Below are 27283 nucleotides of genomic sequence, written 5' to 3'. Positions count from 1 at the left end.
CACAGGGATACCAGGAAAACTCCCGGTGGGCCCAGGTGTCAGTGGCCCCTCCTGCTTCAAAACATTTGGCCTATTTCATGGCCATTTCCTATTTCTATGAGAACAAACAGTCTATATAGATTGAATAATAGATTATAGCATGTAAAGAAAAGAGACTAGCAGAATAGAGGTTGAGGGGGAGAGGATTTTTAATAGTACTGAGAGTGGGCCCCTGATCTAAGGTCTTTTGGTGGGCCCCTGGTCTAAGATTTTGGGGTGGGCCCCTGGTGTCCCAGTCCGACACTGATTAACGCTCTTGCCTTTATTAAGGTTCCCTGGACATTTGTGATAAAAAGTGGTAACTTCAAGCATTTGCACCAACATTTACAATAGAGACCTCCATACAACTTGAAATTTTCCGCCCTATGCAAATTGAGCTAAGCCCAAGATCACTAGCAAAATTTCCGCTAGGCACAAATTAACGCTAGCACTGCTTCGCTATGAAATGCTAGCACTGCCAAAGTAACGCGGACGCAGCATTCAACGCCCAGGACGAAACTTTGCATATTAGTGAATTTGCGTATTCATAGCATATTTGTGACTGGCGAAAGGTGTGAAGCTGAAAATTCGCCCGTTTGTGAATCTGCCCGAATACTGAGTAAATGCAGCATAGTCTTTAATTATGAAGTACCTGTCTACACTATTGAGCTGATTGTCCCACCATCTCATGTAGGTCCAGAAAGGTTCGTCTAAGCCCTTGTGTTTTCCCTTCTCACACAAACAAGCAGGATTTACCTCTCTTAACCTGCTAGATATAATCTATTGTAACAATAATAATTGAATGTGGATCTAGATGCACACATGAGATCTGTATGGGAATATTTGGAATAGTCTACACACCATTTGTATTAATGCTTCCCACATTTTGGTGTCTGCATGCCCATCTTTACTCAGTTTCTTATACAAGCTTTCTCTGTCATTGGTTTGCTCCTAGATTTATTCTTTGCCAACTCTGTGGTGTTTGGTCCCAGCCATGAAATATGTATGTTCTATCCCCAGCTTTGTCTGTATTTGAAGGAAATGTCAATATGCAAGTTCATTGTGAAGCAGATTAGAATACATTGAAATTCTATCAATTCCAGGATGCAATATTTCTCCAACAGTAAATACAAACAGAGGTATTTATACTGCTGTGATTTAATTACACGCTGTGTCTTTTCCCTGTAACAAATACAAGTTGTTTGTGGCCATAGAATATCATGATTGGCATTATAAGTAATGGGGTTTTGAACTTCAGATTAAAGGTGGCCAACCTGCGAAGGACTACACTGTCATCTGTTGTTTACAGATCCACCTCGTCATTTCTAATTATAATATACAAAGAATAAACCAAAGAGTGGCATGATGGAGCTGACAGAATATTTATTTTTAACACTTATTGCTCAGCTGCAGTGAGGCAAGAGTTATGGAGATCTCAAATGAAACATCTTTCAGTCCATTCTTTCTCCTCAGTCTTGCTGATACCCCATACCTAAAGGCCTTCAGCATCCTCCTGTTTCTCATCATGTATATACTAGCCTTATCAGCAAACGCTCTGCTTATTTTTGTTGTAAGAATCAATTTGCGGCTGCGCACCCCAATGTATTTTTTCTTAAGCAACCTGTCCATCATTGACATCAGCTTAAGTTCTTCAATTGTACCTAAACTGATCATAATTACAATAACTCAGGATACAAGAATTTCACGCCTTGATTGTGCCTTACAGATGTTTTTCCATTCAGCCCTTATTGCCTCAGAGTGTATTATTCTGGCTGTTATGGCCTATGACAGATACGTAGCCATCTGTAAGCCTCTGCACTACAATACAATCACAAACAAGAGATTTTGCATTTCCATGGCTGCAGCTTGCTGGGCTCTGGGTTGTATCAATTCTAGCATTCACGTACCCTACACTTTACAGCTCCCTTTTTGTAGGTCCCGCTATGTCAACCATTTTTTCTGTGAGATACCTGTGATTTTTCGACTCTCTTGTCAAGATACTTGGCTTCATGAGTTATCAATGTACATCTCAGCTTGTACACTTGGCCTTAGCGCATTCATATTGACTCTTTTTTCATATGCTTATATCATCTCCACTATCCTAAAAATCCATTCCATTGAAGGAAGACATAAAGCTTTCTCTACATGTGTATCACATCTCACAGTGGTCTTTCTGTACTATGGTCCTGTGATGTTCATGTATTTACGTCCTCACTCCACAAAATCTCCCAGTACAGAGAAGATTGCGTCCATTATTTACACAGTTGTGACTCCAATGCTCAATCCCATCATCTATAGTATAAGGAATAAAGATATTAAAGCTACCATACAGGGAACACTGAATAAGAAGTCACAAATAGTTTGATTCAATATGACAATATAATGTTCACTGATAGTTACCAGAGTTACAGTCATTTGAAAAATTTGGAAATCCCTCTCAACCTGCATAATAATTTACTCCACTTTCAACAAAAAAGATAGTGGTATGTCTTTAATTTCCCAGGAACATCTGAGTACTGGGGTGTTTTCCTAAGATGTTTAGTGAAGCAGTATTCAGTTGTATGAAATTAAATCAAATGTGAAAAACTGGCTGTGCAACAATTTGGGTACTGTAATTGTGATTGTGCTAATTTGAATGCATGTAACTGCTCAAAACTGATTACTGGCAACACCAAAATGGTTGGATTAGTTTGTTTGAAGCTTTGAACTTCATAGGCAGGTGTGTCCAATAATGAGAAAAGGTATTTAATGTGACCAATTGCAAGTTGTGCTTCTGTTTGACTCTCCTCTGAAGAGTGACAGCATGGGATCCACAAACAACTCTCAAAATATCTGAAAACAACGATTGTTTAGTATCATGATTTAGGGGAAGGCTACAATAAGCTATCTCAGAGGTTTAAACTGTCAGTTTCAACTGCAAGGAATGTAATCAGGAAATGGAAAGCCACAAGCACAGTTGCTCTAAACCCCAGGTCTGGCAGGCCAAGAAAAATACAGGAATGGCACATGCGGAGGATTGTGAGAATGGTTACAGACAACCCAAAGATCACCTCCAAAGAGACTATTTGGTCATACTGAAGCATAGTTATTTTGGTGGAAGACTTCTTAGCAGAATAAGAAGAAAGGCGATGCATCAGCTTTAAATTAAGCTACTGTGGTTAATATCCTGAGCTGACCCTAATGGGAAAGAACTGGCTACAAATCTCCCCAGCCCAGTATGTGCGTATATATTATAGAATTATAGAATACATGTTCAAGAACCGAGTGAGGTGACACAGGACTTATCTTCAGGAGACATTCGCAGCACACACACAAGCACACACACAAGCATCTAAATGTGAGTGATTTACTTTAAAAGCATAATTCTCCTTGAAATAATTTTTTTGCGTGGTGTATAGTGATGGGCGAATTTATTCGGCAGGCGCGCATTCACGGCGAATTTGCACGATTCACCGTCGGCGAAAAAATTCGTGAAACGCCCGCAAAAATTCTCTGGCGAAAATTCGCCAGCGGCAAAAAAATTTCTGAAAAAAACGGACGCCGGCGCTGAAAACAGACGCCGGCGTCTAAAACGGACGCCGGCGTTTAAAAAGACAGGTGCCGTGCCATTTCGCGAATTTTTCGCCGTTTCACGAATTTCGCTGGAAATTCGCTAATTTTTCGGCGAAGCAAACCGGCGCAAATTCGCCCATCACTAGTGGTGTAGACAGTATAATTTGCATTGGATCTTGTAAAATTTGAAGTAAAGGTGAACTTTCTCTTTAATAACCCATGTGAATATTTACTCATTTAAATAATAATAAAAGGGAAGGATGTGGGCCAGAAAAGTGGTAGAGTGTACAAATTCTGCTGGAAGAAATATGGACAAATGAGAATTGGTAGGTAGGTGAGCAGAATCTGGTAGTGGCCTATAGTGTCGTGAGTCCCCAATCCCTGTCTAAGCCAACTACCTTTCTTGGGAATATTCATAAAGACAGCAATCCATCACAGACACCTTCATGCCCAGGTGGAATCTGAGAAGAAACAAGGTGAACTCTTTCAGCTCTCCCTTTTATACAATACACAATGACCCCTCCTGGTGAGTTATGGATCTGCCAGAAGCCTACATTTACCAATGATCAGGAAACGATTACCCTCCCAACTGCAATATAGAACCTAACTTAGCCATCTATAACCCTAGGGGATTGCCTGTAACATAAAGAGGGTTCCCTACATAAAGATTATTAATTTGTGAATATTTTTTTTTTCCAATTTTGGTTTCTTGACTCACTGCAACAAACAGTTCCATGTTGTGTAAATAAATTCTAATATTAAAATCCAAATTTGAGAGATGTGTAATTGCATTGGGAGTTCTGCAACAAATATTTGATTTCATTAGGGGCTTTCCTGATATTTAGTACTTCTGGGACTAATGGCTCAGAAAAGTATATTAAAGCAAGGATTGTTCCCATGAAGTTAGCTGTAACTTACAAATGAGTATGAAGACATTGCATGCAAATACCGTTCTTGAATAACGTTCATCCAGGAAAAGCAGTGATTCTAATGATAGATGTAATCATTTTCATTATTTATCTGAAGTCATGCCACATGAATTAACATTTACATTTATAAAAATCACAGGAACGTTTTGTAAGGTAATACATTGGGATACCTGGAGAGAAAGAGAGAACAGGAGTAGCTTTTGCTTTAATGATGAATTTAAGGATGCTAGATTGGCTGCTTTATATGTTTTGAGGACCTACTGTGAATTGAAAGAGCTCTTATATAGAGTATTAATGCTGAATGCATTTTAGCCTTTCAATTTACATTTTTTTGTCATTTTGGTAAATCTCAATGAGGAACTGCATTTTTGGATTTACAATTAGTGAGGTTTGGTGTTTTGCATTTAGGGGTTTATTTATCAAAGTTTGAGTAGTTTTTTTACCAAAAAAAATTTTAAGGGTAGTTTTCAGTAAAAAAAAACCGGGCTAAAAAAAACCTCAATATTTAAATATTTATTGTGCCCGAAGCTGGAAATAGCTTGAATCTGATAATACTCCAGCTAAAGCCTGTCAGGGTCATGTAGGAGTCAATGGCAGATGTCCCTTGAACTATTTGAAGATGTGTGTAGCCTTTATGATGTATTGGATTTTTTTCAGTGGTTTGCTCTTGAAGACTCAATAAATTTGTGTTATTTAAGGTTTTTTTTGCAGAAAACTCGATACATTTGTGTATTTGGGTTCCTCCCGAATGCACTCTCCAAATCGGTTCACCAAGATCCCCTGTGATTATGTGTTTTCCTTGTTCAAATGATCCAACAAGAGCTGAGCTATATCTATTAGCCTGCTAGATCTCACCCATTGTTAGAATGATTTACTGCTGATCTAGATGCACACTGAGAACAATGGATTTTTGTGCTTCAGATTGAAGTTGGCCAACCTGCCCAGCACTGCAGCCCCAGCTGAAGTTCCACATCCAACAGCTCATTTCTAACAATAATGGATTATATTAGTTGGCCAATAGAGGTATCACCTTTATAACACTTTGGTTATTTTTTTATCTCCAAATGGTTGCCCTGTAACATTTTTACTGTCTAACAAGGTACAGCAACTTTACCTGTAATAATAATAATAATAATGGACAAATAATAAACCAACATGAGGATTTCACAAAATTATTTTTCAGAATTATTAATCAGTTCTAGTGAGGCAAGAGTTATGGAGAACTCAAATGAAACATCTTCCAACCGATTCTTTCTCCTCGGTCTTGCTGATACCCCATACCTGAAGGCCTTAAGCATCCTAATATTTTTCATCATGTATATGCTAACATTGTCTGTAAACTCTCTACTCATTTTTGTAGTGAGAAACAATTTGCAGCTTCGCACCCCAATGTATTTTTTCTTAAGCAACCTATCCGTCATTGACATTGGCATAAGTTCCTCCGTCGTACCCAAACTTATCATAATTACAATAACTCAGGATACAAGTATTTCACGATACAAGTATTTCACGTCTTGATTGTGCCTTACAGATGTTCGTCCATTCAGTCCTTGTAGCAACAGAGTGTATAATTCTGGCTGTAATGGCCTATGACAGATACGTAGCCATCTGTAAGCCTCTGCACTACAATACAATCACAAACAAGAGATTTTGCACTTCCATGGCTGCTGTTTGCTGGACTTTTGGATGCAGCAATTCTTGCATTCATGTACCTTACACCTTACAGATGTCTTTTTGTAGATCCCACCATGTCAACCATTTTTTCTGTGAGATACCAATCTTTGTTCGTCTGTCTTGCCAAGATACTTGGCTTCATGAGTTATCAATGTACATCTCAGCTTGTATCATATGCTTATATCATCTCCACTATCCTAAATATCCATTCCACTGAAGGAAGACATAAAGCTTTCTCTACATGTGCATCACATCTCACAGTGGTCTCTCTCTACTACGGGCCTCTGATGTTCATGTATTTGCGTCCTCACTCCCGTAACTCTACTAACACAGAGAAGATTGCGTCCATTATATACACAGTTGTGACTCCAATGTTGAATCCCATCATCTATAGCATTAGAAATAAAGATATTAAAGATGCCATAAGAGGAATACTGAATAAGTTGTCACAAAATTGTTAGATACAATTTCCTAATTCTACATGTTATGACAGTGTAATGTTTGCTGATAGATACCAGTAGTGATGGGTAAAATTTTTCTCCAGGTTTTGCTGCCAAAAACTTTTATAGACTTCAATGTGTTTCGATGGGCTATCGTGAGCATGAGAAATGTGAATACCTTCTGTTTTAAGAAGGCTCTAAGTACTTGTCTTGCATTTGAGAAGGACTCGTGGGCTGCTTTTAGCCCCTTTCTCCCTGCCCAGTGTGGTTCTTTCTACTTCTGGTTCTTCTGCTGCTGTTATCTTGCACTGTAACTGATGACATCTAAGAACTAGTGATGGGTGAATTTCTCCGTTTTTGCTCTGCCGAAAAATTTGCGAAATTCGCAAAACGGTGGAAAATTCATGGAAAATCGTGAAAATCTAAAAGTTTTACGAAAAAATCGTGAATCATGTAAAAATCAGGAAAATCAGAAATCAACAAAAAAGGCGCTCACGTCAAATTTTGACGCTTGTGTTAAAGTCAATGGGTGTCCGAATAGTGCTGATGCGCAGCGATTTTGACTCGAGCGACTTTTCAGATACACGTCCAGAATTTGTTTTTACACCTTTTACACCGGTGAAATTTTTGCCGGCGGCGAAACGTGGAAATTCGCCACAAAATTCGCCCATCATTACTAAGGAGATTTAAACAGGATTTATGACTCTGAACTATTGGGCTTTATCTCTGCTATTGATGCCTTCAAGTAGCTCATCCTTTTCAATCTAGTCTACGTTTCTCATCTTCCTTCTCTGTTATCATCCAAACCCTTTAAACCCATGTTCTCCCTACTAATATAACTTTTCTCTTTTGATGTTTTTCCTGTCAAGCTTGCTGAACTTTCTGGCTTCAAAATGAATCATGCCAAGGTGTCTGCTTTGCCAGTTGGTATTAAATGTTTATTAAAGGATTTCCCCAGATTGTTGCGCCCATCGTTGTTCTTCCTAAGAAAGGGTCTAAAATGTCATCATATAGTCATTTTATAGTCAGACAGCCTTTGATAACTTTAAACAGGACCTGCAGTTCAGCTCCACTTTACAATACCCTCCTCTAAGTCATTAATGAACAAGTTAAATAAAAGTGGACCTAATACCGAGCCCTGGGGGACCCCACTAAGAACCTTACTCCAAGTAGAGAATGTCCCATTAACAACCACCCTCTGTACCCGATCCTGTAGCCAGTTTCCTATCCACATGCAAATGACTTCATTAAGCCCAACAGATTAGTGATCAATGATAGGAAAATGCTATCATATCTGAAGTATTGTAAAGAACATTTCCCATTTCACTTTCATTGTTCAAGCACCCCATTTGTTAGAAGGTTTATTTTTTTATAGAAACTACTATGGTTGTAAAAAACAAAGACAAAGAGAACTTATATAGCCATGCTTGCAGGAATAATTTAAAGGTAATTTAAGGCAAATTAATAAAAGTCACAAAAATACTAAAATTAGGATTTTATTTTTTTCCAATGCAACACTATTCATTTCTACATTCTGGACTTACTCAAAGGCAGTGTGTTTTTTGCTGCAAAATAGCAACTTTTTTATGTAAGAAATGTTACTGCGTACATTGCTCACCGGCACAATGTTATATAAATAAATTAGAATATTAAAATCCCCAAGTTGACCACTGCCTGCCCTAAAATGTGCCTTAATTTCAGATAAGCACGTCTCCTGTTCTGCTGCTCCCCAGTAACAACTTCTGCTAAATTTCTCACTTAAAGATCTTGCTGACACCAAGGGGCAGATTTATCAAAGGTCGAATTTAAAAAGACCAACTGAAATGTATTTTAAAAATCTTTTTTTTTTTTGGCCTAATAGGTCCATTTATGTTCAAATAGGTCTGTTTTCGATCGAATCTTACGAATCGAAGTAACAGCGCATTCAATCGAATTTGATTCAAAGTTTTTTCCAAAAAAAAAAGGGTTTTCAAATTGACTCTAAATAGGTTCTAGGAGGTCCCCCATAGGCTAAAACAGCAATTCAGCAGGTTTTAGATGGTGAATGGTCAAAGTCTAATTTTTAAAGATATTCTAATTTTTTTTAAATTCAAATTGAATTTGGACTATTCCCTAGTCGAAGTACACAAAAATTAGTTCGAAATTTGAATTTATTTAATTCAAATTTTCACTTTGATTTTATATAAATCTGCCCCCAAGTGACAAATGCTTTCAATGAACCTTCCTGGGACCACATAAGAGGGCCGATAAGGTTTAAAAGTACAAACAAGCACTTCAAATATAAACAAGTTGTGTTCCATCTAGTCTGTGTCAGAGCCACAGTACAAATTATTTAATCTGGAACACTAGTTACAGTGGGAGAGTGGGTATAATTGATATAAGCAACATGGGCATTTAAGGACTCAAAGGATTCAACAAGGGTCACAGAAATGGAACATCTCCATTTGCTCGACATGTAGTTTTTTATTAAATTGTTACAATTGTTTAATATCACATATCCTTAAAATGAAATGTTAAGAGATAGATACAAGAATCATTGTATATGCCTCCGCCATTACCCTATCTGTGTTTTTTTCAGTAAAATAACTTTTCATACAATACATGCAATGCTCACCAGCACAAATTATGAAATGGACAATATATTTTTCCAAGTAGATGAGTGGCTAAGTAATTTTACAAGTAAGCAAAATAAATATTAAATATGATTAAGGAAAAACTATTTTTAATTTTTCCATTAGTTTTTTTTTTTACATTGCCTCTCATGGTGAGTTACAAAGGTGTGGCTGTACCAGATGCATTATTCATGGCCATTCCAGAGCATTGGTGTCATGGTACCTTAATGGCCAACTGATTAAATTCAAATAAAATCTACACTTAAAGGAGAACTAAACTCCCCTTTAGTCAAAAGTCCCCACTGGCCCTCTCCCTGCCTGCCCCCTGCACAGTCTTACCCCTAAATTGTGTCCCCTCTAGAAATATTGACCTCACATGCAGAGTCAGTGCATCGGAGCTCAAGGGCGCCATATTCGGTATTCTTTGTAATGTGAGCGCCACATTGGTGCATGCGCAGTTATTATTATTATTTATTATTAACATGTATTTATATGGCACCAACATATTTCGTAGCACTGTAAAGTAAATGTGTTTATACAACTGAATCACATGAATTATATACATAGAACATATGGAGTTACATACATCACAATCAATACCGCTACAAAAGGTGAGGAAGGCCCTGTGCAGAAAGAGCTTACACTCTAAAGGGAAGGGAGTAATACACAAGGAGTGGGAGTGGGCAAGATGAGAATTAAGTGGGTAAGAAATGTGGTACTGTATGTGGTGTTGCATTTGGTAGTTAGTGAGGGTAGGCTTCTCTAAAGAAATGCGTTTTAAGAGATTTCATGAAAGCAGAAAGGTTGGGAGAAAGTCGGACAGACCGTGGGAGAGCGTTCCAGAGGAGGGGTGCAGCCCTTGCAAAGTCTTGAATGCGAGCATGTGAGGAGGTAATGAGAGAAGAGTTGAGTAGCAGTTGGAGCAATCTTCCAGTTCGTGACAACTGCGCATGCACCAAAATAAATAGAAACTGCTGAAGGGACCCAAAGAATACTAAAGTGCCGGAAGATGGCGTTCGTGAGCTCCGCTGCGCTGACTCTGCATTTGGACTTTTGGCTAAAAGGACATTTAGTTCTTCTTTAAAGTATATGAATAATAAGCATTAAAATCCCAAAGTAAGTTGAGAGACATGTAAGTGCATTTGGGAATTTCATAACTATAGTATGATTTCCTTAGGGGCTTTCCTGATATTTTTCACTTTTGAGACTAATGGCTCAGAAAAGTAGTTAAATACAACGATCACACCAATCAAGCCGTAGTGTATGAATAAATAAGAAGGCACGGTCACAAATACAATTTCTGATTTCTTCCAGAGAAACCATCATTTCTAAGACCATGATAAATGTAATGCTCTTCATCTAAGGTCAGGCCACTGGAAATTTATATTTTTAAAAACACAGGAAAATCTAAAAAAGACAACAAAAAGTAATATCTTATATATTTGCCAAATACAATGCTGACATGTTTGTGCACATGGAAACATTAACATCTAGATTTTCTACAGCTACTTACTGAATATATCAACGCTGTTTTTGAACTTCAACAATGCATATGAGAGTGTTGTACTTCACCTTCAGATGGACAGACAGCCAAGGGTATCACAATCAGAAATGAGATTTTAATGCAGCTGCAGTTTTGCAATTCAATGCCGTCTTTACTGCATCCTACAATGCAACTGTAGCTTTGTGCCTTTATTAACGGTTTGGAAGTGAAACTCCATTTGATAAACATGTTGCTAAAAATTCCATACAGGTAAAAAGAGAGAGATGGAAGTTCAGTGTAGCAAATTGTGAAGAATATGTGAATATGCCTCCATTCCTTAATGAAAAAATTTAACATGTAAAAAAAAGTCCCTTAAAGGGGTGGTTTGTTTTTAAATTAACTTTTAGTATGACGTATAGAGTGATATTCTGAGACAAATAATGATTCCACTGGAGAGCTGGTTACAATGCAGTGTTGTGTTTTATTGAAGATGCATAAGCATTGTAACCAGCTCTCCAGTGGAATCATTGAGGCTCATTTATCAACACTGGGCAAATTTGCCCATGGGCAGTTACCTATAGCAACCAATCAGTGATTAGCTTTTTAAAGCCAGCTGTAAGTAGAACAAGGAATGCAGCATTTTGATTGGTTGCCATAGGTTACTGCCCATGGGCAAATTTGCCCAGCATTGATAAATGACCCCCATTATTTGTACCCTGAAGTTTATGTGGACCTGGCGAACCCCACCACTGTATGATTGAGCAATTGACACCACTACACCAAGGAGATATCCAATTTGTGTTTGGATATTCTGAGACAATTTGAAGTTGGTTTTCATTTTTTATTATTTGTGGTTTTTGAGTAATTTAGATTTTTATTCAGCAGCTCTCCAGTTTGCAATTTCCGGCCAATTTACCTTAGCAACCATGCATTGATTCAAATAGGAGACTGGAATATGAATAGTAGAGGCCTGAAAAGAATGATAAGTAATAAAAAGTAGCAATAACAATACATTTATAACCTTACAGAGCATTTGCTTTTTAGGTGGGGTCAGTGACCCTTATTTGAAAGTTGGAAAGATTCAGAAGAAGTTAAATATTTCAAAAACCACAAAAAAGAAATAATGAAGACCAACTGGAAAGTTGCTTAGCATTAGCCATTCTATAATATACTAAAAGTTAACGTAAAGGTGAACCACCCCTTTAATGAATTAAGTAATGATAGAGGTAGCACTACAAGTAAAGCTGAAATGGTGGGGGCAAATTGTTGAGCTTAACAAAGGTGAGTACATAAATGAAGCCCTCAGGTAAGTATCTGATATGGGATCCTATACAACTGGAAATGTTTACATTTAAGAGACAGTGGCCATGTTATACATGCTTTGAGGATTTTATGAAATAGAATTATGACAGAGACAGTTTACGGGATTGCGGGATAAAATCAGATTTTCAAATTTTTTTTCGGATTTTTCATCTGATTTTCAAACTTTTTCGGATTTTTCACCCGAACACTCAGGGGCCGATTCACTGACTTTGAGTGAAGGATTCGAAGGTAAAAAACTTTGAATTTGGAAGTTTTTTTTGGCTACTTCGACCATCGAATGGGCTACTTCGACCTTCGACTACGACTTCGAATCAAAGGATTCGAAGTAAAAAACGTTGACTATTCGACCATTCGATAGTTGAAGTACTGTCTCTTTTAAAAAAACTTCGACCCCCTAGTTCGGCATCTAAAAGCTACCGAAGTCAATATTAGCCTATGGGGAAGGTCCCCATAGGCTTGGCTAACTTTTTTTGATCGAAGGATATTCCTTTGATCGTTGGATTAAAATCCTTCGAATCGTTCGATTCGAAGGATTTTATCGTTCGATCGAAGGATTTTATCATTCGATCGAAGGAATTATCCTTTGATCGTTCGATCGAACTATCTGCGCTAAATCCTTCGACTTCGATTTTCGAAGTCGAAGGATTTTAATTCCTAGTCGAATATCGAGGGTTAATTAACCCTCGATATTCGACCCTTAGTGAATCGGCCCCTCAGGCCTTCCCCATAGGCTAACATTGACTTCGGTAGCTTTTAGGTGGCGAACTAGGGGGTCGAAGCTTTTTCTTAAAGAGACAGTACTTCGACTAACGAATGGTCGAATAGTCGAACGATTTTTAGTTCAAATAATTCGATTCAAAGTCGTAGTCAAAGGTCGAAGTAGCCCATTCGATGGTCGAAGTAGCCAAAAAAACACTTTGAAATTCGATGTTTTTTTTCCTCTATTCCTTCACTCGAACTTAGTGAATGGGCCCCCCAATGTGGCAGGAGAGGTAGTTTGTCTTCTATTATTTCATACAGCCCACAATATAATAAGATAAAGAGTCATTAGTCAAAATGTTGTCATTTTGCAAATAGATAGAAGCTGTAGTTATGTGACACGAAATATTAAAACTAGGGAATAAACTTGCGAAATCCTTTTCAAACTAAAGTTTAAAAAAAATTGATTATCTAATACAGGGATGAATAAATGTGGCTCTAAATGATTTAAAAAAGAAAAAAGTACCCCACTAGCTTCAAAACTCGCTCAGCAGTCTCTAGTAGTTTAAACTTACCTAATTAAATAGTCTCAATTGCGTGCAATTTTACTAATTATTTTAATATGATGCCAAAAAAGTGCTTGTGCTATGATAAAACTGATTAAAGTCCAATGATTATGAATTCATTAAATAATTATGATACAGTTTATTCTATTATATATACAGAGGTTAAGAAAATTGGGTACACATGTACCCTTAGCTATAGCCAATTCTATTTCACGATAGTGTATATCCTTTTACTACAGGATATATAATAGTTAACAGTAACCCCCTCCTATCACTTTAAGTTAAAAAACTTTAAAGTGCAAGTGCTTAACAATTAATGAAAAATAATAATTTCATCTGAACTGACCAAAAATTCATAAAATTGAAAGTGCTCGATAGTGCTTAGCAATAAATTGAAGTTGAGAAAATTGATTAAATAGAGACCGCAATAAATAGGATAAATATTAAAAAAACACACAATGCTCAGGTTCAGAAAATAGTCAGAAATGGAAAAGAGGAGGAGGTGGAGTTGTCCCAAATCTACTACCTAATTATTTCTATCCCTGGGACACCACAAAGTCAAAGAAGGCAGAGTACCCGGGACTGTGGTCTCAAAATTTTAATCTAGTCCTAGACTGGAAGAAAACTAAAATAGGCCTAAAAAACCACAAATCCACGGGCTCTTGTGAGCTTTAGTATCAGAAAGATTAGCAAAGAACCGAGCACTGGTTGAGGTTTGAGACCTCCCCACCCCCTCCACTACTTTGAAAACCCAATTGACTTAAGTATAAAAAGTTTAAGGTTAAAAAGGACTCAGAACGCCGACGCGCGTTTCGCAATACTGGCTTTGTCAAGGCTCTAAATGATGTAATACATACAATTATGTACGGAGAACCCAGACATTCACCTCCAAAGCTAAAAATAGATAAAATATCTATAAAAAAATATAAATGTTAATTCTCATTTACTTTTTGACATGTGAAGCAATATGTGGGACAAACCAGAGGATTTAGAACACATTCTAAATATAGGTAACAGTACATGAAAAACTACAATAACACTTTTCAGAATGTACAAATAGGACCTATCCCACCTAAAAAATAACAGGTAACAGGTAAAAGCCCAAGAAGGGGCGATATAACTTCAGAATTACTTTAAAGGGAACCAAAGTGGACTAAACAACCAGTAGGGTTAAAAGATGAATTTGATATATCAAAAAATATTTTGGTGTATCTTGTGGCAGATTCGCCAGTCACTATTTATGTATAATATTTTGTACAAACATGCCTTTTTGTATTATGTTATACTACTGGTGTTCTATATGATGTTGTTTATAAGCATTGACTTATACTATGTCAGACCTACTGTGTATACAAGAAAGATACGTATATTATAAAGGGTTTAGTTGATGGATGTATTCCTTTAGTCCATTCAATATACGGTCTGTCGCTTTAGGCAAGTCACAATGAGGAACTGGGGTGTTGGATTTACCTCAGTTAAACGCAAACAATTTCTATCTTGAAACACAAGACTTTCCATTGACTTGGTATTCGAAACCTCTTCCTTTGTATCAAGTACAAATCAGCCTTGATCTTCATCCATTTGAGCAGAAGCTTCTCTCACTGCATTTCTGGTGTCAGATTAAAGAAGACTTAAGCAACACTGTACAGAGCTTCCATTTAGTGAAATAGTTCAGCACTGGTTAGTAAGACATCCATGGTTCAGATGGGGCATGTGTTAAACAATTATCACTCAGTGCACTTTCCGGAAAAAAAAACCATTTGTGAGAATTCAACCATAGTTGGTGTTGTGCCATAACTATTAAACTATCACACTATTAGGAGCTTACTAATGGCGATGATCCCCTACTTACTGTCACCCCATTGAAATGTCAACAAGCTGCAAAAATTTGACTTTTACTGATTCTCTTGTTTTTTGACTCCTGGCCTTTTTCCAAGTGACGGGGTTCAGACGAACTTCTTTGGACATAAGGCTAGGCAGGGAAATTCAAAATTGAAGAGGCTGTATCATCAATTATTTATCAAAGTCCGAATTTATCTCAACATTTCCAGGCACAAACTCCAATCTAATCCGCACAGGTTTTTTTTATCAGTTTTCCCGAAAATTTGCTTTGCGTGAAAAAAATCATAATTTCACGATTCTTTCAGCTTTTTCACCCGAAAACAAAAATAAGATTTTGTATGCTTTTTTCCCGAAAACTCTGAAAATCTTCGGGGTATTGCACAAAATACATCACAAATCAAAAAACCATTGGGACTTCTCCCATTGACTTATATACAACCTTGAGATGCTGGATTTTCTGATTCAGACTTTTCCATCCTCGGGATATAATAAATGCCAAAAAAATTGTGATTTTTATACTAAAAAATCACAAATTTTTGGGATTTTTGCATTCGGAGTTTAGTAAATAACCCCTTAGTGTGTGTCAGGGACAAAAATCTGTCAGGATCAAGATTTATTGAACTGCTATATCTCTCCCACTGTAATAATCATTCATTCTGAAGGTGTGCAGTGAAAGCATGGGTACCTTTGGTGTAGTCTGCTCTTCATTTATAGAAGTGCTTATCTAGAGCTGCCCCACAGTTGTGCTGTCTACTAAGAATCAACCAAGCAGATGTATTTTCACCCATTTATAGTTAGATAAGTGTCATGGAAAATTCAAACGAAACTTCTTTTAGTGGATTTTTTCTTCTCAGTCTTGCTGATACCCCATACCTAAAGGCATTAAGTATGCTTACCGTCCTGATCATGTATTTAGTCACATTGTCCGTAAACGCTCTACTTGTTGTTGTGGTGAGAATCAAACTGAGGCTTCACACCCCAATGTATTTCTTCTTAAGCAACTTGTCCATCATTGACATTGGCATAAGTTCTTCAGTAGTACCTAAACTTATCATAATTACAATAACTCAGGATATAAGGATTTCCCGTCTTGATTGTGCTTTACAGATGTTCTTTCATTCAGCCCTGGTAGTGACAGAGAGTATTTTTCTGGCTATTATGGCCTATGATAGATACATGGCTATCTGTAAGCCTCTATACTACAATTCACTTATGAACAAGCGATTTTGCATTTCCTTGGCTGCTGTCTGCTGGGCTGTGGGCTGTATTAATTCTAGCATTCACGTGCCCTACACCTTACAACTGCCATTTTGCAGGTCCCATCATATTAACCATTTTCTTTGTGAGGTACCTATTTTTTTTCGCCTATCTTGCCAAGATACATGGTTCCATGAGTTATCAATGTACATCACAGCTTTTACACTTGGCTTTATTGCTTTCATTCTAATTCTTTTTTCATACATCTATATAATATCCACTATCTTAAATATCCATTCCACTGAAGGAAGACACAAAGCTTTCTCTACATGTGCATCACATCTCACAGTGGTCTCTCTCTACTACGGGCCTCTGATGTTCATGTATTTTCGTCCTCACTCCAGAAACTCTCCTAACACAGAGAACACTGTGTCTATTATTTACACGGTTGTGACTCCAATGCTGAATCCCATCATCTATAGCATAAGAAATAAAGATATCAAAGTTACCATACAAGGAACACTGAATAATCAGTCACGAAGTCCACTGATACCAGTTCCTTTGCCAGTTCATTGATCCCATTCCTGTTGATGACTCCACCAATGTTAGGAGTTTCTCTTGTTCTCAAACTAACCAGCAATATTTTAACCTTTTCTAATTTGTTTTCTCAGACCTGTGCTGCACCTTAAAAGAAAAGAGTTCTTTTAAGAGCATTATACCCCAGTCTGAGGTTTGTATCTTCCATAGAATAAAGTCATTTTAAGGGTGCATGGTAAGTCACCAACACAAATTGTACCCCTGCTAGGTAATACCATAGCGTCACAATGGCCAATCTGGACACTAGATACTCCTTTACTATCACTGATTAGTTCTCCTCTGTTCCTATCAAGGAAAATAATAAAATTCTCAATTCCATTTAGCAGTTAGACACTCCTACTCCTAGACTATCCTACAAAGGAAAAAAATGGGATGCTCAATTGAATTAAAGGACAAGTAACCTCAAAAGTGATTTTTTTACATTTGGGGGCCCATTTACTTAGCTCGAGTGAAGGAATAGAGGAAAACTTCAAATTTCGAATGTTTTTTTTGGCTACTTTGACCATCGAATGGGCTACTTCGACCTTCAACTATGACTTGGACTCGAACGATTCGAACTAAAAATCGACTATTGGACCATTCGATAGTACTGTCTCTTTAAGAAAAAACTTTGACCCCCTAGTTCGCCGCCTAAAAGCTACAGAAGTCAATGTTAGCCTATGGGGAAGGTCCCCATAGGCTTTGCTAGCTTTTTTAGGTCGAACAAAAATCGTTCGATCAATGGATTAAAATCCTTCGAATCTAATGATATTCGAATATCGAAGTCGAAGGATTTAACTTCAACAGTCGAATATCGAGGGTTAATTAACCCTCGATATTCGACTTTAAGTAAATTTGCCCCTAAAAGTTTGTATCTGTTAATAAAAGTCATTGTAGTCTTGCTATCATCCTTCTTAAAAACTAAACCCATTGTATTCTACACAGCTTGCAAAGTCAATAAAAACAAGGGCATCTCTGTAGTGTAGTACATTCACGTAACTTTATTAAGTAATAAAATTGCACTTACGAGATTGTAATGACTCATCAAAAGTCAATGCAGCAATGCACAATGCATTTTGTCATAACAGACTTCAACAGGAGCAGAATATATTTTCCAAAGCTTGCAAGTAATTGTTGTTAAAAATAATTAAAGGAGAAGGAAAGGCTTCATGCACTTGGGGGTGCCAAATGTTAGGCACCCTCAAGTCATTGTAGTTACCTACCTGAAACCCCAGGCTGGTGCTCCTATCAGCATAAAACTGCACAGGCCCAGGGTTATACCAGTGAGCACCACAGAGTGATCCCCTTCTATCTTCTTCTGTCAAATTTTCCGGGGCAAACGCATGTGTAGTTGAACAAAATAGCCGACTTTTTAGTTAAGTAAGGAGTAAGACAAAAGAAGATTGCGAATTTATTCACCGGTGGTGAAATACTGAAATTCGCCGCAAATTCGCGCTTGACGAATTTATTCACCCATCCCTAGTGACCAGCACTCAGCAGGAGCAAACAAATAATAGAAAAAAATTAGAACAAAAAGTATATAGAGTATAGTATTTTTTTTTAAATTAAACGGGCATCCCCATTTTTGATGTTGGGAAAATATTTATTATGGTAAGTACTACCATAGGAATAATTAAATTTCAATTTCATTAAAGTTACATTTCAAATTCCCTTGTTGTGGGAGGAATATTTATCAAAAATAGTTTTTTTACATTGAATTTTTTAAATTTAATTAAGATCGAGTTTTCCACATTCTACTAATCAATTTCAATCTATCATTGTTTACATCATTTTGAAAAAAATCACATATTTTGCCTAGGAAAAATTTCATTGACTTCTATATGAACTCACCAGCTTTAAGATGCCAAATTTTTACATTCACATTTTTTAAATCTCTCGAACATTCAAGTTGCGGCAACTCGAATTCCAATCTGTGAGTTTTAGCACAAAAGCTTAAAAAAAATCATGGTAAAAACTGAAATTCAAAGGTTGATGAATCTGACCCCATGTAGGGCTCATTTGCAGTAGCACTATAATGGAGGGAATGTGAAAAAAAAAGCCCAAGGGAGAAAATGCACAAAAATTAGGGATAATCATATACATTGCAGTATAATACTGTTCATGAACACGATGCATTATTTTGCAGCAAAATTGTAACAATCTTTTAATTTTGGATAGCAGATGAATTACTAAATACTTCCATGAGTTAGCAAAAATGTAATTAAATATTAAATATATATTCCTTCAAGTAAATACTTGTTTGCACAAAGTAAACATTTCCACTTTGCATATTTTCTTTCCTTTAACGACTTTTGTTACATTCTCTTAAGAGGTGTGTGCCCTTTTGGCTGAAAATGGTGTGGCTGTACCACATGCACAATTCCAAGCCACTTTAGATGTGTAATATCAAAGGGACTTAATGGTCACTTGGCTACTTCAACAAACAGTTTCATGCTATGTAGATAAATTCGAATATTAAAATCCCAAACAAAGTTGAAAGATGTGTAATTGCAGTGGGAGTTCTATAACTGATGTTTGAATTCATTAGGGGCTTTCCTGATATCTTGTTCTTCTGGGACTAATGGTTCAGAAAAGTATATAACCATAATGATCACTCCATTTGAGTTAACTCTAACTAGGGATGTAGCGAACGTCGGAAAAAAAGTTCGCGAACATATTCGCGAACTTGCGCAAAAACGCGAGCGGTTCGCGAACGGTTCGCGAACCCCATAGACTTCAATGGGAAGGCGAACTTTAACATCTAGAAAAGACATTTCTGGCCAGAAAAATGATTTTAAAGTTGTTTAAAGGGTGCAACGACCTGGACAGTGGCATGCCAGAGGGGGATCAAGGGCAAAAATGTATCTGAAAAATCTGCCTGTGTGTGCTTGGAAGAGATAGTGTAGGGGGAGAGCTGTTAGTGATTTCAGGGACAGATGATAGTAAGTTTGCTGGCTAGTAATCTGCTTGATACTGCTCTGTATTGGAGGGACAGAAGTCTGCAGGGATTTGAGGGACATTTTAGCTTAGGTAGCTTTGCTGGCTAGTAATCTACTGTTCTCTTTAAACAACTGCCATACGTTGACCTTGTAGGCATTGTTTGCCCAGTTTTTTTGGACGCAGCCACTGAAGCACAGTTGCCAGAAAAAATATGCCATATAAATGCTGAAAATAGTCATTTTTCGCCATTACGTAAAATATATTATGGCTGCTTGAAAAAAGTGACTCCGGTGTTTTTTCTGGAGACGGTAATATTATGGATATTTAGACAGAATGGGAACAAGGTCACACAGCTCGATGGCGGGTTGAAGAAAACAGTGTGCAAATAATGCCTACAAGGCCAACGTATACACTACTACAGCGGTGGATACGGATTACGTAAAATATATGAATGCTGCTTGAAAAAAGTGACTCCGGTGTTTTTTCTGGAGACGGTAATATTATGGATATTTAGACAGAATGGGAACAAGGTCACACAGCTCGATGGCGGGTTGAAGAAAACAGTGTGCAAATAATGCCTACAAGGCCAACGTATACACTACTACAGCGGTGGATACGGATTACGTAAAATATATTATGGCTGCTTGAAAAAAGTGACTCCGGTGTTTTTTCTGGAGACGGTAATATTATGGATATTTAGACAGAATGTGAACAAGGTCACACAGCTCGATGGCGGGTTGAAGAAAACAGTGTGCAAATAATGCCTACAGGGCAAATAATGCCTAAAAGGTCAACTTATACACTACTACAGCGGTAGTAAAATAAAAAAAAGTAAAATAAAAAAAAAATGAATATTAAAAAAAAAAAATTAAAGTTGGTGCTGCTGAACTACTAGGAGCAGCAGATTAGCACACCAGTCCCACTCCCCAACACTGCTAGACTAATAGCACTGGGCTCTTATAGTAGTAGTAGTAGTAGTAGTAGTAAAACAACAAAAAAATAAATAAAAGCAGTCCTTACAAGGACTACTGTTATTGCAGCAGTCAGCAGATGAGATCAGAAGCAGGACAGCTGCCCACTGCAGCTACATACAGAGCACTGCAGTAGAAGGTAGATTACTAGCCAGCAAAGCTACCTAAGCTTAAATGTCCCTCAAACCCCTGCAGACTTCTGTCCCTCCAATAACAGAGCAGTATCAAAACGATTACTAGCCAGCAAACTTTCAACTGTCCCTGAAATCACTAACAGGCAGCAGCTCTCTCCCTACACTATCTCTTCAGCACACACAGGCAGAGTGAAAAAACGCTGCAGGGCTTCGGTTTTTATAGGGAAGGGGAGTGGTCCAGGGGAGAGCTTCCTGATTGGCTGCCATGTACCTGCTGGTCTGGGGTGAGAGGGCAAAAAAAAGCGCCAACAATGGCGAACCCAAAATGGCGAACGTCGCGCGACGTTCGCGAACTTCCGGCGAGCGCGAACACCCGATGTTCGCGCGAACAAGTTCGCCGGCGAACAGTTCGCGACATCTCTAACTCTAACCTACAAATGAATATGAAGACACAGCATGCAGGTACCATTCCTGATTTCCTTCAGAAAAAGCACTGATTCTAAAACAAAGATAAATGTTAAGTTTCGTCCATATTCAGGTCACTTTTTTTAGAAAAAAAAAACATTTTTAAAAAGCCATGTAGTGAAAGAGTAAACAACTGGCAAGCAAGAAAACAATGGTACTGACAGAGCCGGGGCTATAACACGGTTCAATCTCCTTTAAAATGTAAGACCTTTCTTGATGTTGTGTAGACTAATCCGAAATGTAATGGCACCAACATTGAGGCACCGTCAAGTCATGAAAGTAGCACCTTGAAGTTGTATAATTCTCTGGTTTATTGACCTGTCTCCTGACTTCTCTTGGCCAGTGGCTTCTGTAAACTGTGCCTGTATATTAGACTTGTACTGTTGTTTCCCCAATACCAACTTCCTCACTTACAGATCACATTACACATATGTCAGGGAGCCGGGAGCTCCCTCCAGGGAGGTTGTCTGGATCAAGGAGGAAGCCCTCTTGAGGGAACAAGGTCGCGGTATCCAAAGGGTTAAACGGAGAATAGTCAGGATCAGGCAAGAGTTCACAGGCAGGCAGAATACAATCAAAGTCCAAAGTCCAGGCAAAGGGTCAGGATACAAGGCAGGAACAATATTAGGCAATAAGGCACACAGGGAACCCAGGATATGCTTCAGGAAAGTAATCCTATTCTTGGGCGCCATTCTGGCGTCTAGTTGGAGTTTTTATTTTCAAATTTGGCGCCATTCTGACGTCATTGACGCTCTTGCGCCGACGTCGGCGCGCTGACGTCATCGCCCGGCGCCGCTACCCACGTGGCGGCCATGGGCGCCGCCATTTTGGGAGCGACGCCGGCGAAGATGGACGCGCCGCCCGGAGCTCCTGGGCCTGCTCCGGGCGGCGATCGTTACAGTACCCCCCCCCTCACGGGGGGCCTCTGGACCACCAGGACTTGGCTTCTGGGGAAACTTGGAATGGAACTCCCTCACCAGACGAGGAGCGTGAACATCACGGTGTCCTTCCCAGGAGCATTCTTCAGGGCCAAAGCCCTTCCACTGAATGAGGTACTGAAGGGACCCTCTGGAGATTCTGGAGTCTAGGATTTTCTCCACCTCGTACTCGAGTTGACCCTCCACTGAGATGGCAGGAGGAGGAGACTGACCGCCAGAGAACCGGTTGGTGATGGCGGGTTTCACCAGAGACACGTGGAACACGTTGGGGATTCTCATCTCTGGTGGAAGCTGGAGTCTGACAGCCACAGGGTTGATTATCTCCAAGATGGGAAATGGTCCCACGAATTTTGGACCCAACTTGGGAGATGGTATCTTCAACCGGATATTCCTGGAAGAGAGCCAGACATTATCACCCACCTTGTAGAGAGGAGAGGATCTTCGACGACGATCCGCGAAAGTCTTATGAACAAGAGCACTCTTCTCTAGGTTCAACTTGGTCGCAGCCCAAATAGCAGACATATGGGCTGCGGAGTCGTCAGCAGCCGGGACGTCAGATAGCACAAAGTCTTGGGGAAAAGCTTGAGGATGCTGACCATACACCGACATGAACGGAGACCTTCCTGTAGAGGAATGACAAGCATTATTATGAGCGAATTCCGCCCATGGGAGGAGATCAGACCAGTCATCCTGGCAGAGGGATACGTGGTTCCTCAGGAACTGCTCCAGGGCTTGGTTGACACGTTCAGCTGCCCCATTCGTTTGCGGGTGGTATGCAGATGAAAACTGAAGAACAATTCCCAGGTCTTTGCATAAGGAACGCCAGAACTTGGCAGTAAACTGGGTGCCTCTATCGGAGACGATCTCCACCGGGAAACCATGCAGGCGGAAGATGTACTGGATAAAAAGCTGGGACAACTCCACCGCAGAGGGCAACTTCTTCAGAGGGATGAAATGGGCCATTTTGGAGAAGCGATCAATAACAACCCAGATCACAGTATTCCCACCGGAGGGAGGAAGTTCGACAATAAAGTCCATAGAGAGGTGCGTCCATGGACGAGAGGGTACCGGCAAAGGCTGTAACAACCCACTGGGGCGGGAATGGCTAGGCTTAGAAGTGGCGCAGACATTACAAGCAGCCACAAAGTCCTTTACATCCTTGCGGATATCAGGCCACCAGACTAGGCGCCTCAAGAGTTCAAGGGTCTTAGCCGAACCAGGATGTCCAGCTTGCCTGGAGCAGTGGGTTTGTTGCAGGATGGCCAGGCGAAGTTCTGGAGGGACGAAGGCCATGCCAATCGGAGTATCTTGAGGAGCCGAGGACTGCCCAGCCAGAATCTGGTCGGCAAATTGGGGATACAGAGAGGCAATGATCTTGACTGGTGGAATGATTGGTTCCTGTCTCTCAGGGTCACGGTCCACCGGAGTGAAGCTACGAGACAAGGCGTCGGCCTTCAGATTTTTGGAACCTGGGCGATAAGTCAAAACAAAGTTAAATCGGGAAAAGAAAAGGGCCCACCTGGCTTGTCTGGGATTTAGCCTCTTGAGGGACTGTATGAACTCCAGATTCTTGTGATCAGTGAAAATCTGGACAGGAATTTCAGAACCCTCCAGGAGGTGACGCCATTCTTCAAGGGCAAGCTTGACTGCCAAGAGTTCTCGATTCCCGACGTCATAGTTCTGCTCTGCGGATGAGAACTTCTTGGAGAAAAACGCACAGGGGTGCAATTTTCCATCAGAGGAATGTCTCTGAGACAGGATAGCTCCGGCTCCGACTTCAGAAGCATCAACTTCGATGCAGAAGGGTAGGGCAGGATTGGGATGTCGAAGAACAGGAGCGGACGTGAAGGCCTCTTTCAAGGACTGAAAGGCTTCTATAGCAGATGGAGGCCACAGGCTGGGTTTACCCCCTTTTCGGATGAGGGCCAGGATAGGTGCAATGCGGGAAGAGAACCCCCGGATGAACTGTCGATAATAATTAGCAAATCCGATGAATCTCTGGATTGCTTTGGTACTCAGTGGGAGAGGCCACTCCTGGATGGCCGACACTTTCACGGGGTCCATCTCAAATCCCTCTGGAGAGATAATGTATCCTAGGAAGGGGATCTTGGATACCTCGAAAACACACTTCTCCAACTTGGCGAAGAGAGAGTTCTTCCTCAGACGAGAGAGTACCTCCTTCACCTGGGAGCGATGACTTTCAAGGTCCTTGGAAAAGATCAGGATGTCGTCCAAGTATACGACTACGAACCTTCCTAGGAGATCTCGGAACACATCATTCACAAACTCCTGGAAGACGGCAGGGGCATTGCATAGGCCGAAGGGCATAACGAGATATTCATAGTGCCCATCCCGAGTGTTGAATGCCGTCTTCCATTCGTCACCCTCCCGGATGCGAATGAGGTTGTAGGCCCCCCGGAGATCCAACTTGGAGAAAATCTTGGCCCCTTTCAGCTGGTCAAAGAGCTCGGCAATCAGGGGCAGAGGGTATCTGTTTTTCACGGTGATCTTATTTAGACCCCGATAGTCTATACAAGGCCGAAGGCCTCCGTCCTTCTTCTCCACGAAGAAGAACCCAGCCCCTGCAGGAGAGGTAGAAGGGCGGATAAACCCCCGCTGGAGATTTTCTTGGATGTACTCCTTCATAGCGGTAGTCTCTGCAGGAGAGAGAGGGTAGGTGCGCCCTCTGGGGGGCATAGCTCCAGGCAGGAGTTCAACCGGACAGTCGTAGGAGCGATGTGGGGGAAGGAACTCTGCAGACTTTTTACAAAACACATCGGAAAATCCCTTGTAAGTGGAGGGCAAAGTCTTTAATTCCGCAGAGGAGACATTCACCTTCTCGAGGGGTTTTGGCGGAAGGCAATGTTGCAGGCAAAATAAACTCCAACGAGAGATCTGCCCAGTGGACCAGTCTATGGTGGGGTTATGCAGACGTAACCATGGAAGACCCAATATCACTGGAGTAGAAGGACAGGGGATGATGAAGAATGAAAGTTTTTCTTGATGCAGCGCCCCAACTTGTACAGATAGTTCCGCCGTGAACTTTGTGACGAATTCAAACTCCAGGGGTTTGTCATCTATGGCAGTAATTCGCAGGGGAGAAGACAATGGAAGCAGAGGAATCTTCATGCGTTCGGCAAAAAAGGCATCCATGAAATTGCCATCCGCTCCGGAGTCGAGGAAGGCCCTTTCGAAGATAGACTTACTTGCCAGGTGAATCTGCAAAGGAAGGAGAAGCCTGCGTGAATTTTCTTGATACTTCTCCAGAGAACCTCGAGTGATGCCCCCTACATAAGAAACCTGAGACATACCTCGGGGTACAAAACTCTTGGCTTTGGCAGGACAGGCGTTGGCAAAATGGGAATGCCCACCACAGTATAAACAGAGACCTGCCATACGTCTTCGGAGTCTTTCCTGCTCGGAGAGGCGAGTCTTTCCTACTTGCATGGGTTCCTCCAAGGGAGACGTCAACACATGGGTCACAGGAACAGCGGGTGTTTGCAGAATCGGCCTTTGAAAGCGAGGGGCCAACATGGGAGAAAATCGTCTACTGCGCTCTCTCTCCACCTGGTGCTCTCTGAGACGAGTGTCCACCTTAATGGATAGAGCGATCAACCCTTCCAGGGTGTCAGGAGTCTCTCTGGAGACGAGATCATCTTTGATGCGGATGGATAGGCCTTGGTAGTATACAGCCTTGTAAGCGTCATCACACCAGGAAGTCTCCGCCATCAGTGTTCGGAAGTCTATAGCATACTCATTGACACAGCGGCTTCCTTGCCGGAGCTGCAAGAGACGGGCAGGGGCGTTCGTAACCCGACCTGGAGCATCAAAGACTATACGAAAAGCTTGGAGAAAGTCTTTAACATCAAAAGTCAGCGGGGAATTCTTCTCCCAAAGAGACGTTGCCCACTCCAGTGGCTTGCCTTCCAATCGAGACATCACATACCCCACCTTGGAACGCTCGCTTGGAAACTGTGTGGGTTGGAACTCAAATTGAATTTGGCATTGCGTGGCAAATCCCCTGCAGGCTTGTGGGTCCCCACTGAAACGAGGGGGAGGTGGAATGCGAGGCTCACCTGTCGGGTAGCTTGTGTTCGTGGGGGCTGCCGCCATGGGGGGATCCCCAGTAGGTGGAGCAGTGGAGGACGCAGAAGGCACTTGAGCCAGCAGGACATCGAGTGCTTGCCCAATGCGAACCTGCTGGTTTTCGTAGTCCTCCATGCGGGATGCCAGTCCGCGGAGCGCTCGTCCGACATGAGGTGTGGCTTCCTCAGAAGGATCCATGGCCCAAGAATAATGTCAGGGAGCCGGGAGCTCCCTCCAGGGAGGTTGTCTGGATCAAGGAGGAAGCCCTCTTGAGGGAACAAGGTCGCGGTATCCAAAGGGTTAAACGGAGAATAGTCAGGATCAGGCAAGAGTTCACAGGCAGGCAGAATACAATCAAAGTCCAAAGTCCAGGCAAAGGGTCAGGATACAAGGCAGGAACAATATTAGGCAATAAGGCACACAGGGAACCCAGGATATGCTTCAGGAAAGTAATCCTATTCTTGGGCGCCATTCTGGCGTCTAGTTGGAGTTTTTATTTTCAAATTTGGCGCCATTCTGACGTCATTGACGCTCTTGCGCCGACGTCGGCGCGCTGACGTCATCGCCCGGCGCCGCTACCCACGTGGCGGCCATGGGCGCCACCATTTTGGGAGCGACGCCGGCGAAGATGGACGCGCCGCCCGGAGCTCCTGGGCCTGCTCCGGGCGGCGATCGTTACAACATAACATTACAGATGCTGGCTTGTGTGAATAATGAAAATACCATGTTAATTAAGGTTTAAATAAACCTCCTACACCAGAGAATAAGAATAAAAAAGCAAGTAGCATAAATTGATCTGATTTTTCCAGACTATTTTCCTCGTTCTAGTACAGGAGTG

The 27283-nt window shown here is 40.6% G+C and overlaps 2 protein-coding genes and 1 pseudogene across 2 annotated transcripts; all 3 read left to right on the top strand.

Annotated features, from left to right (window-relative positions):
- Nucleotides 1–1444: 1444 nt before the first annotated feature.
- LOC108699089 (olfactory receptor 5V1) lies at nucleotides 1445–2383 on the top strand. The gene has a single exon (XM_018230950.1). The coding sequence runs from the start codon at nucleotides 1445–1447 to the stop codon at nucleotides 2381–2383; it is 939 nt and encodes a 312-aa protein (XP_018086439.1).
- Nucleotides 2384–5714: 3331 nt separating this feature from the next.
- LOC108699088 lies at nucleotides 5715–6634 on the top strand (annotated as a pseudogene).
- A 9311-nt stretch (nucleotides 6635–15945) lies between these two features.
- On the top strand, nucleotides 15946–16911 carry LOC108699087 (olfactory receptor 5B21). The gene has a single exon (XM_018230949.1). It carries the CDS (start codon nucleotides 15946–15948, stop codon nucleotides 16909–16911), a length of 966 nt encoding a protein of 321 aa, XP_018086438.1.
- Nucleotides 16912–27283: the final 10372 nt, after the last annotated feature.

This window comes from Xenopus laevis, chromosome 8L (genome assembly GCF_017654675.1).
Source record: "Xenopus laevis strain J_2021 chromosome 8L, Xenopus_laevis_v10.1, whole genome shotgun sequence".
Lineage (NCBI taxonomy): Eukaryota > Metazoa > Chordata > Amphibia > Anura > Pipidae > Xenopus > Xenopus laevis.
Note: the sequence above shows the minus strand (reverse complement) of the source record. Positions and strands in the feature narration are given on the sequence as shown.

Excerpts from the sequence above, each read along its gene's own strand:
- LOC108699089 (XM_018230950.1), top strand. The coding sequence starts at position 1,445 with ATGGAGATCTCAAATGAAACATCTTTCAGTCCATTCTTTCTCCTCAGT.
- LOC108699087 (XM_018230949.1), top strand. The coding sequence starts at position 15,946 with ATGGAAAATTCAAACGAAACTTCTTTTAGTGGATTTTTTCTTCTCAGT.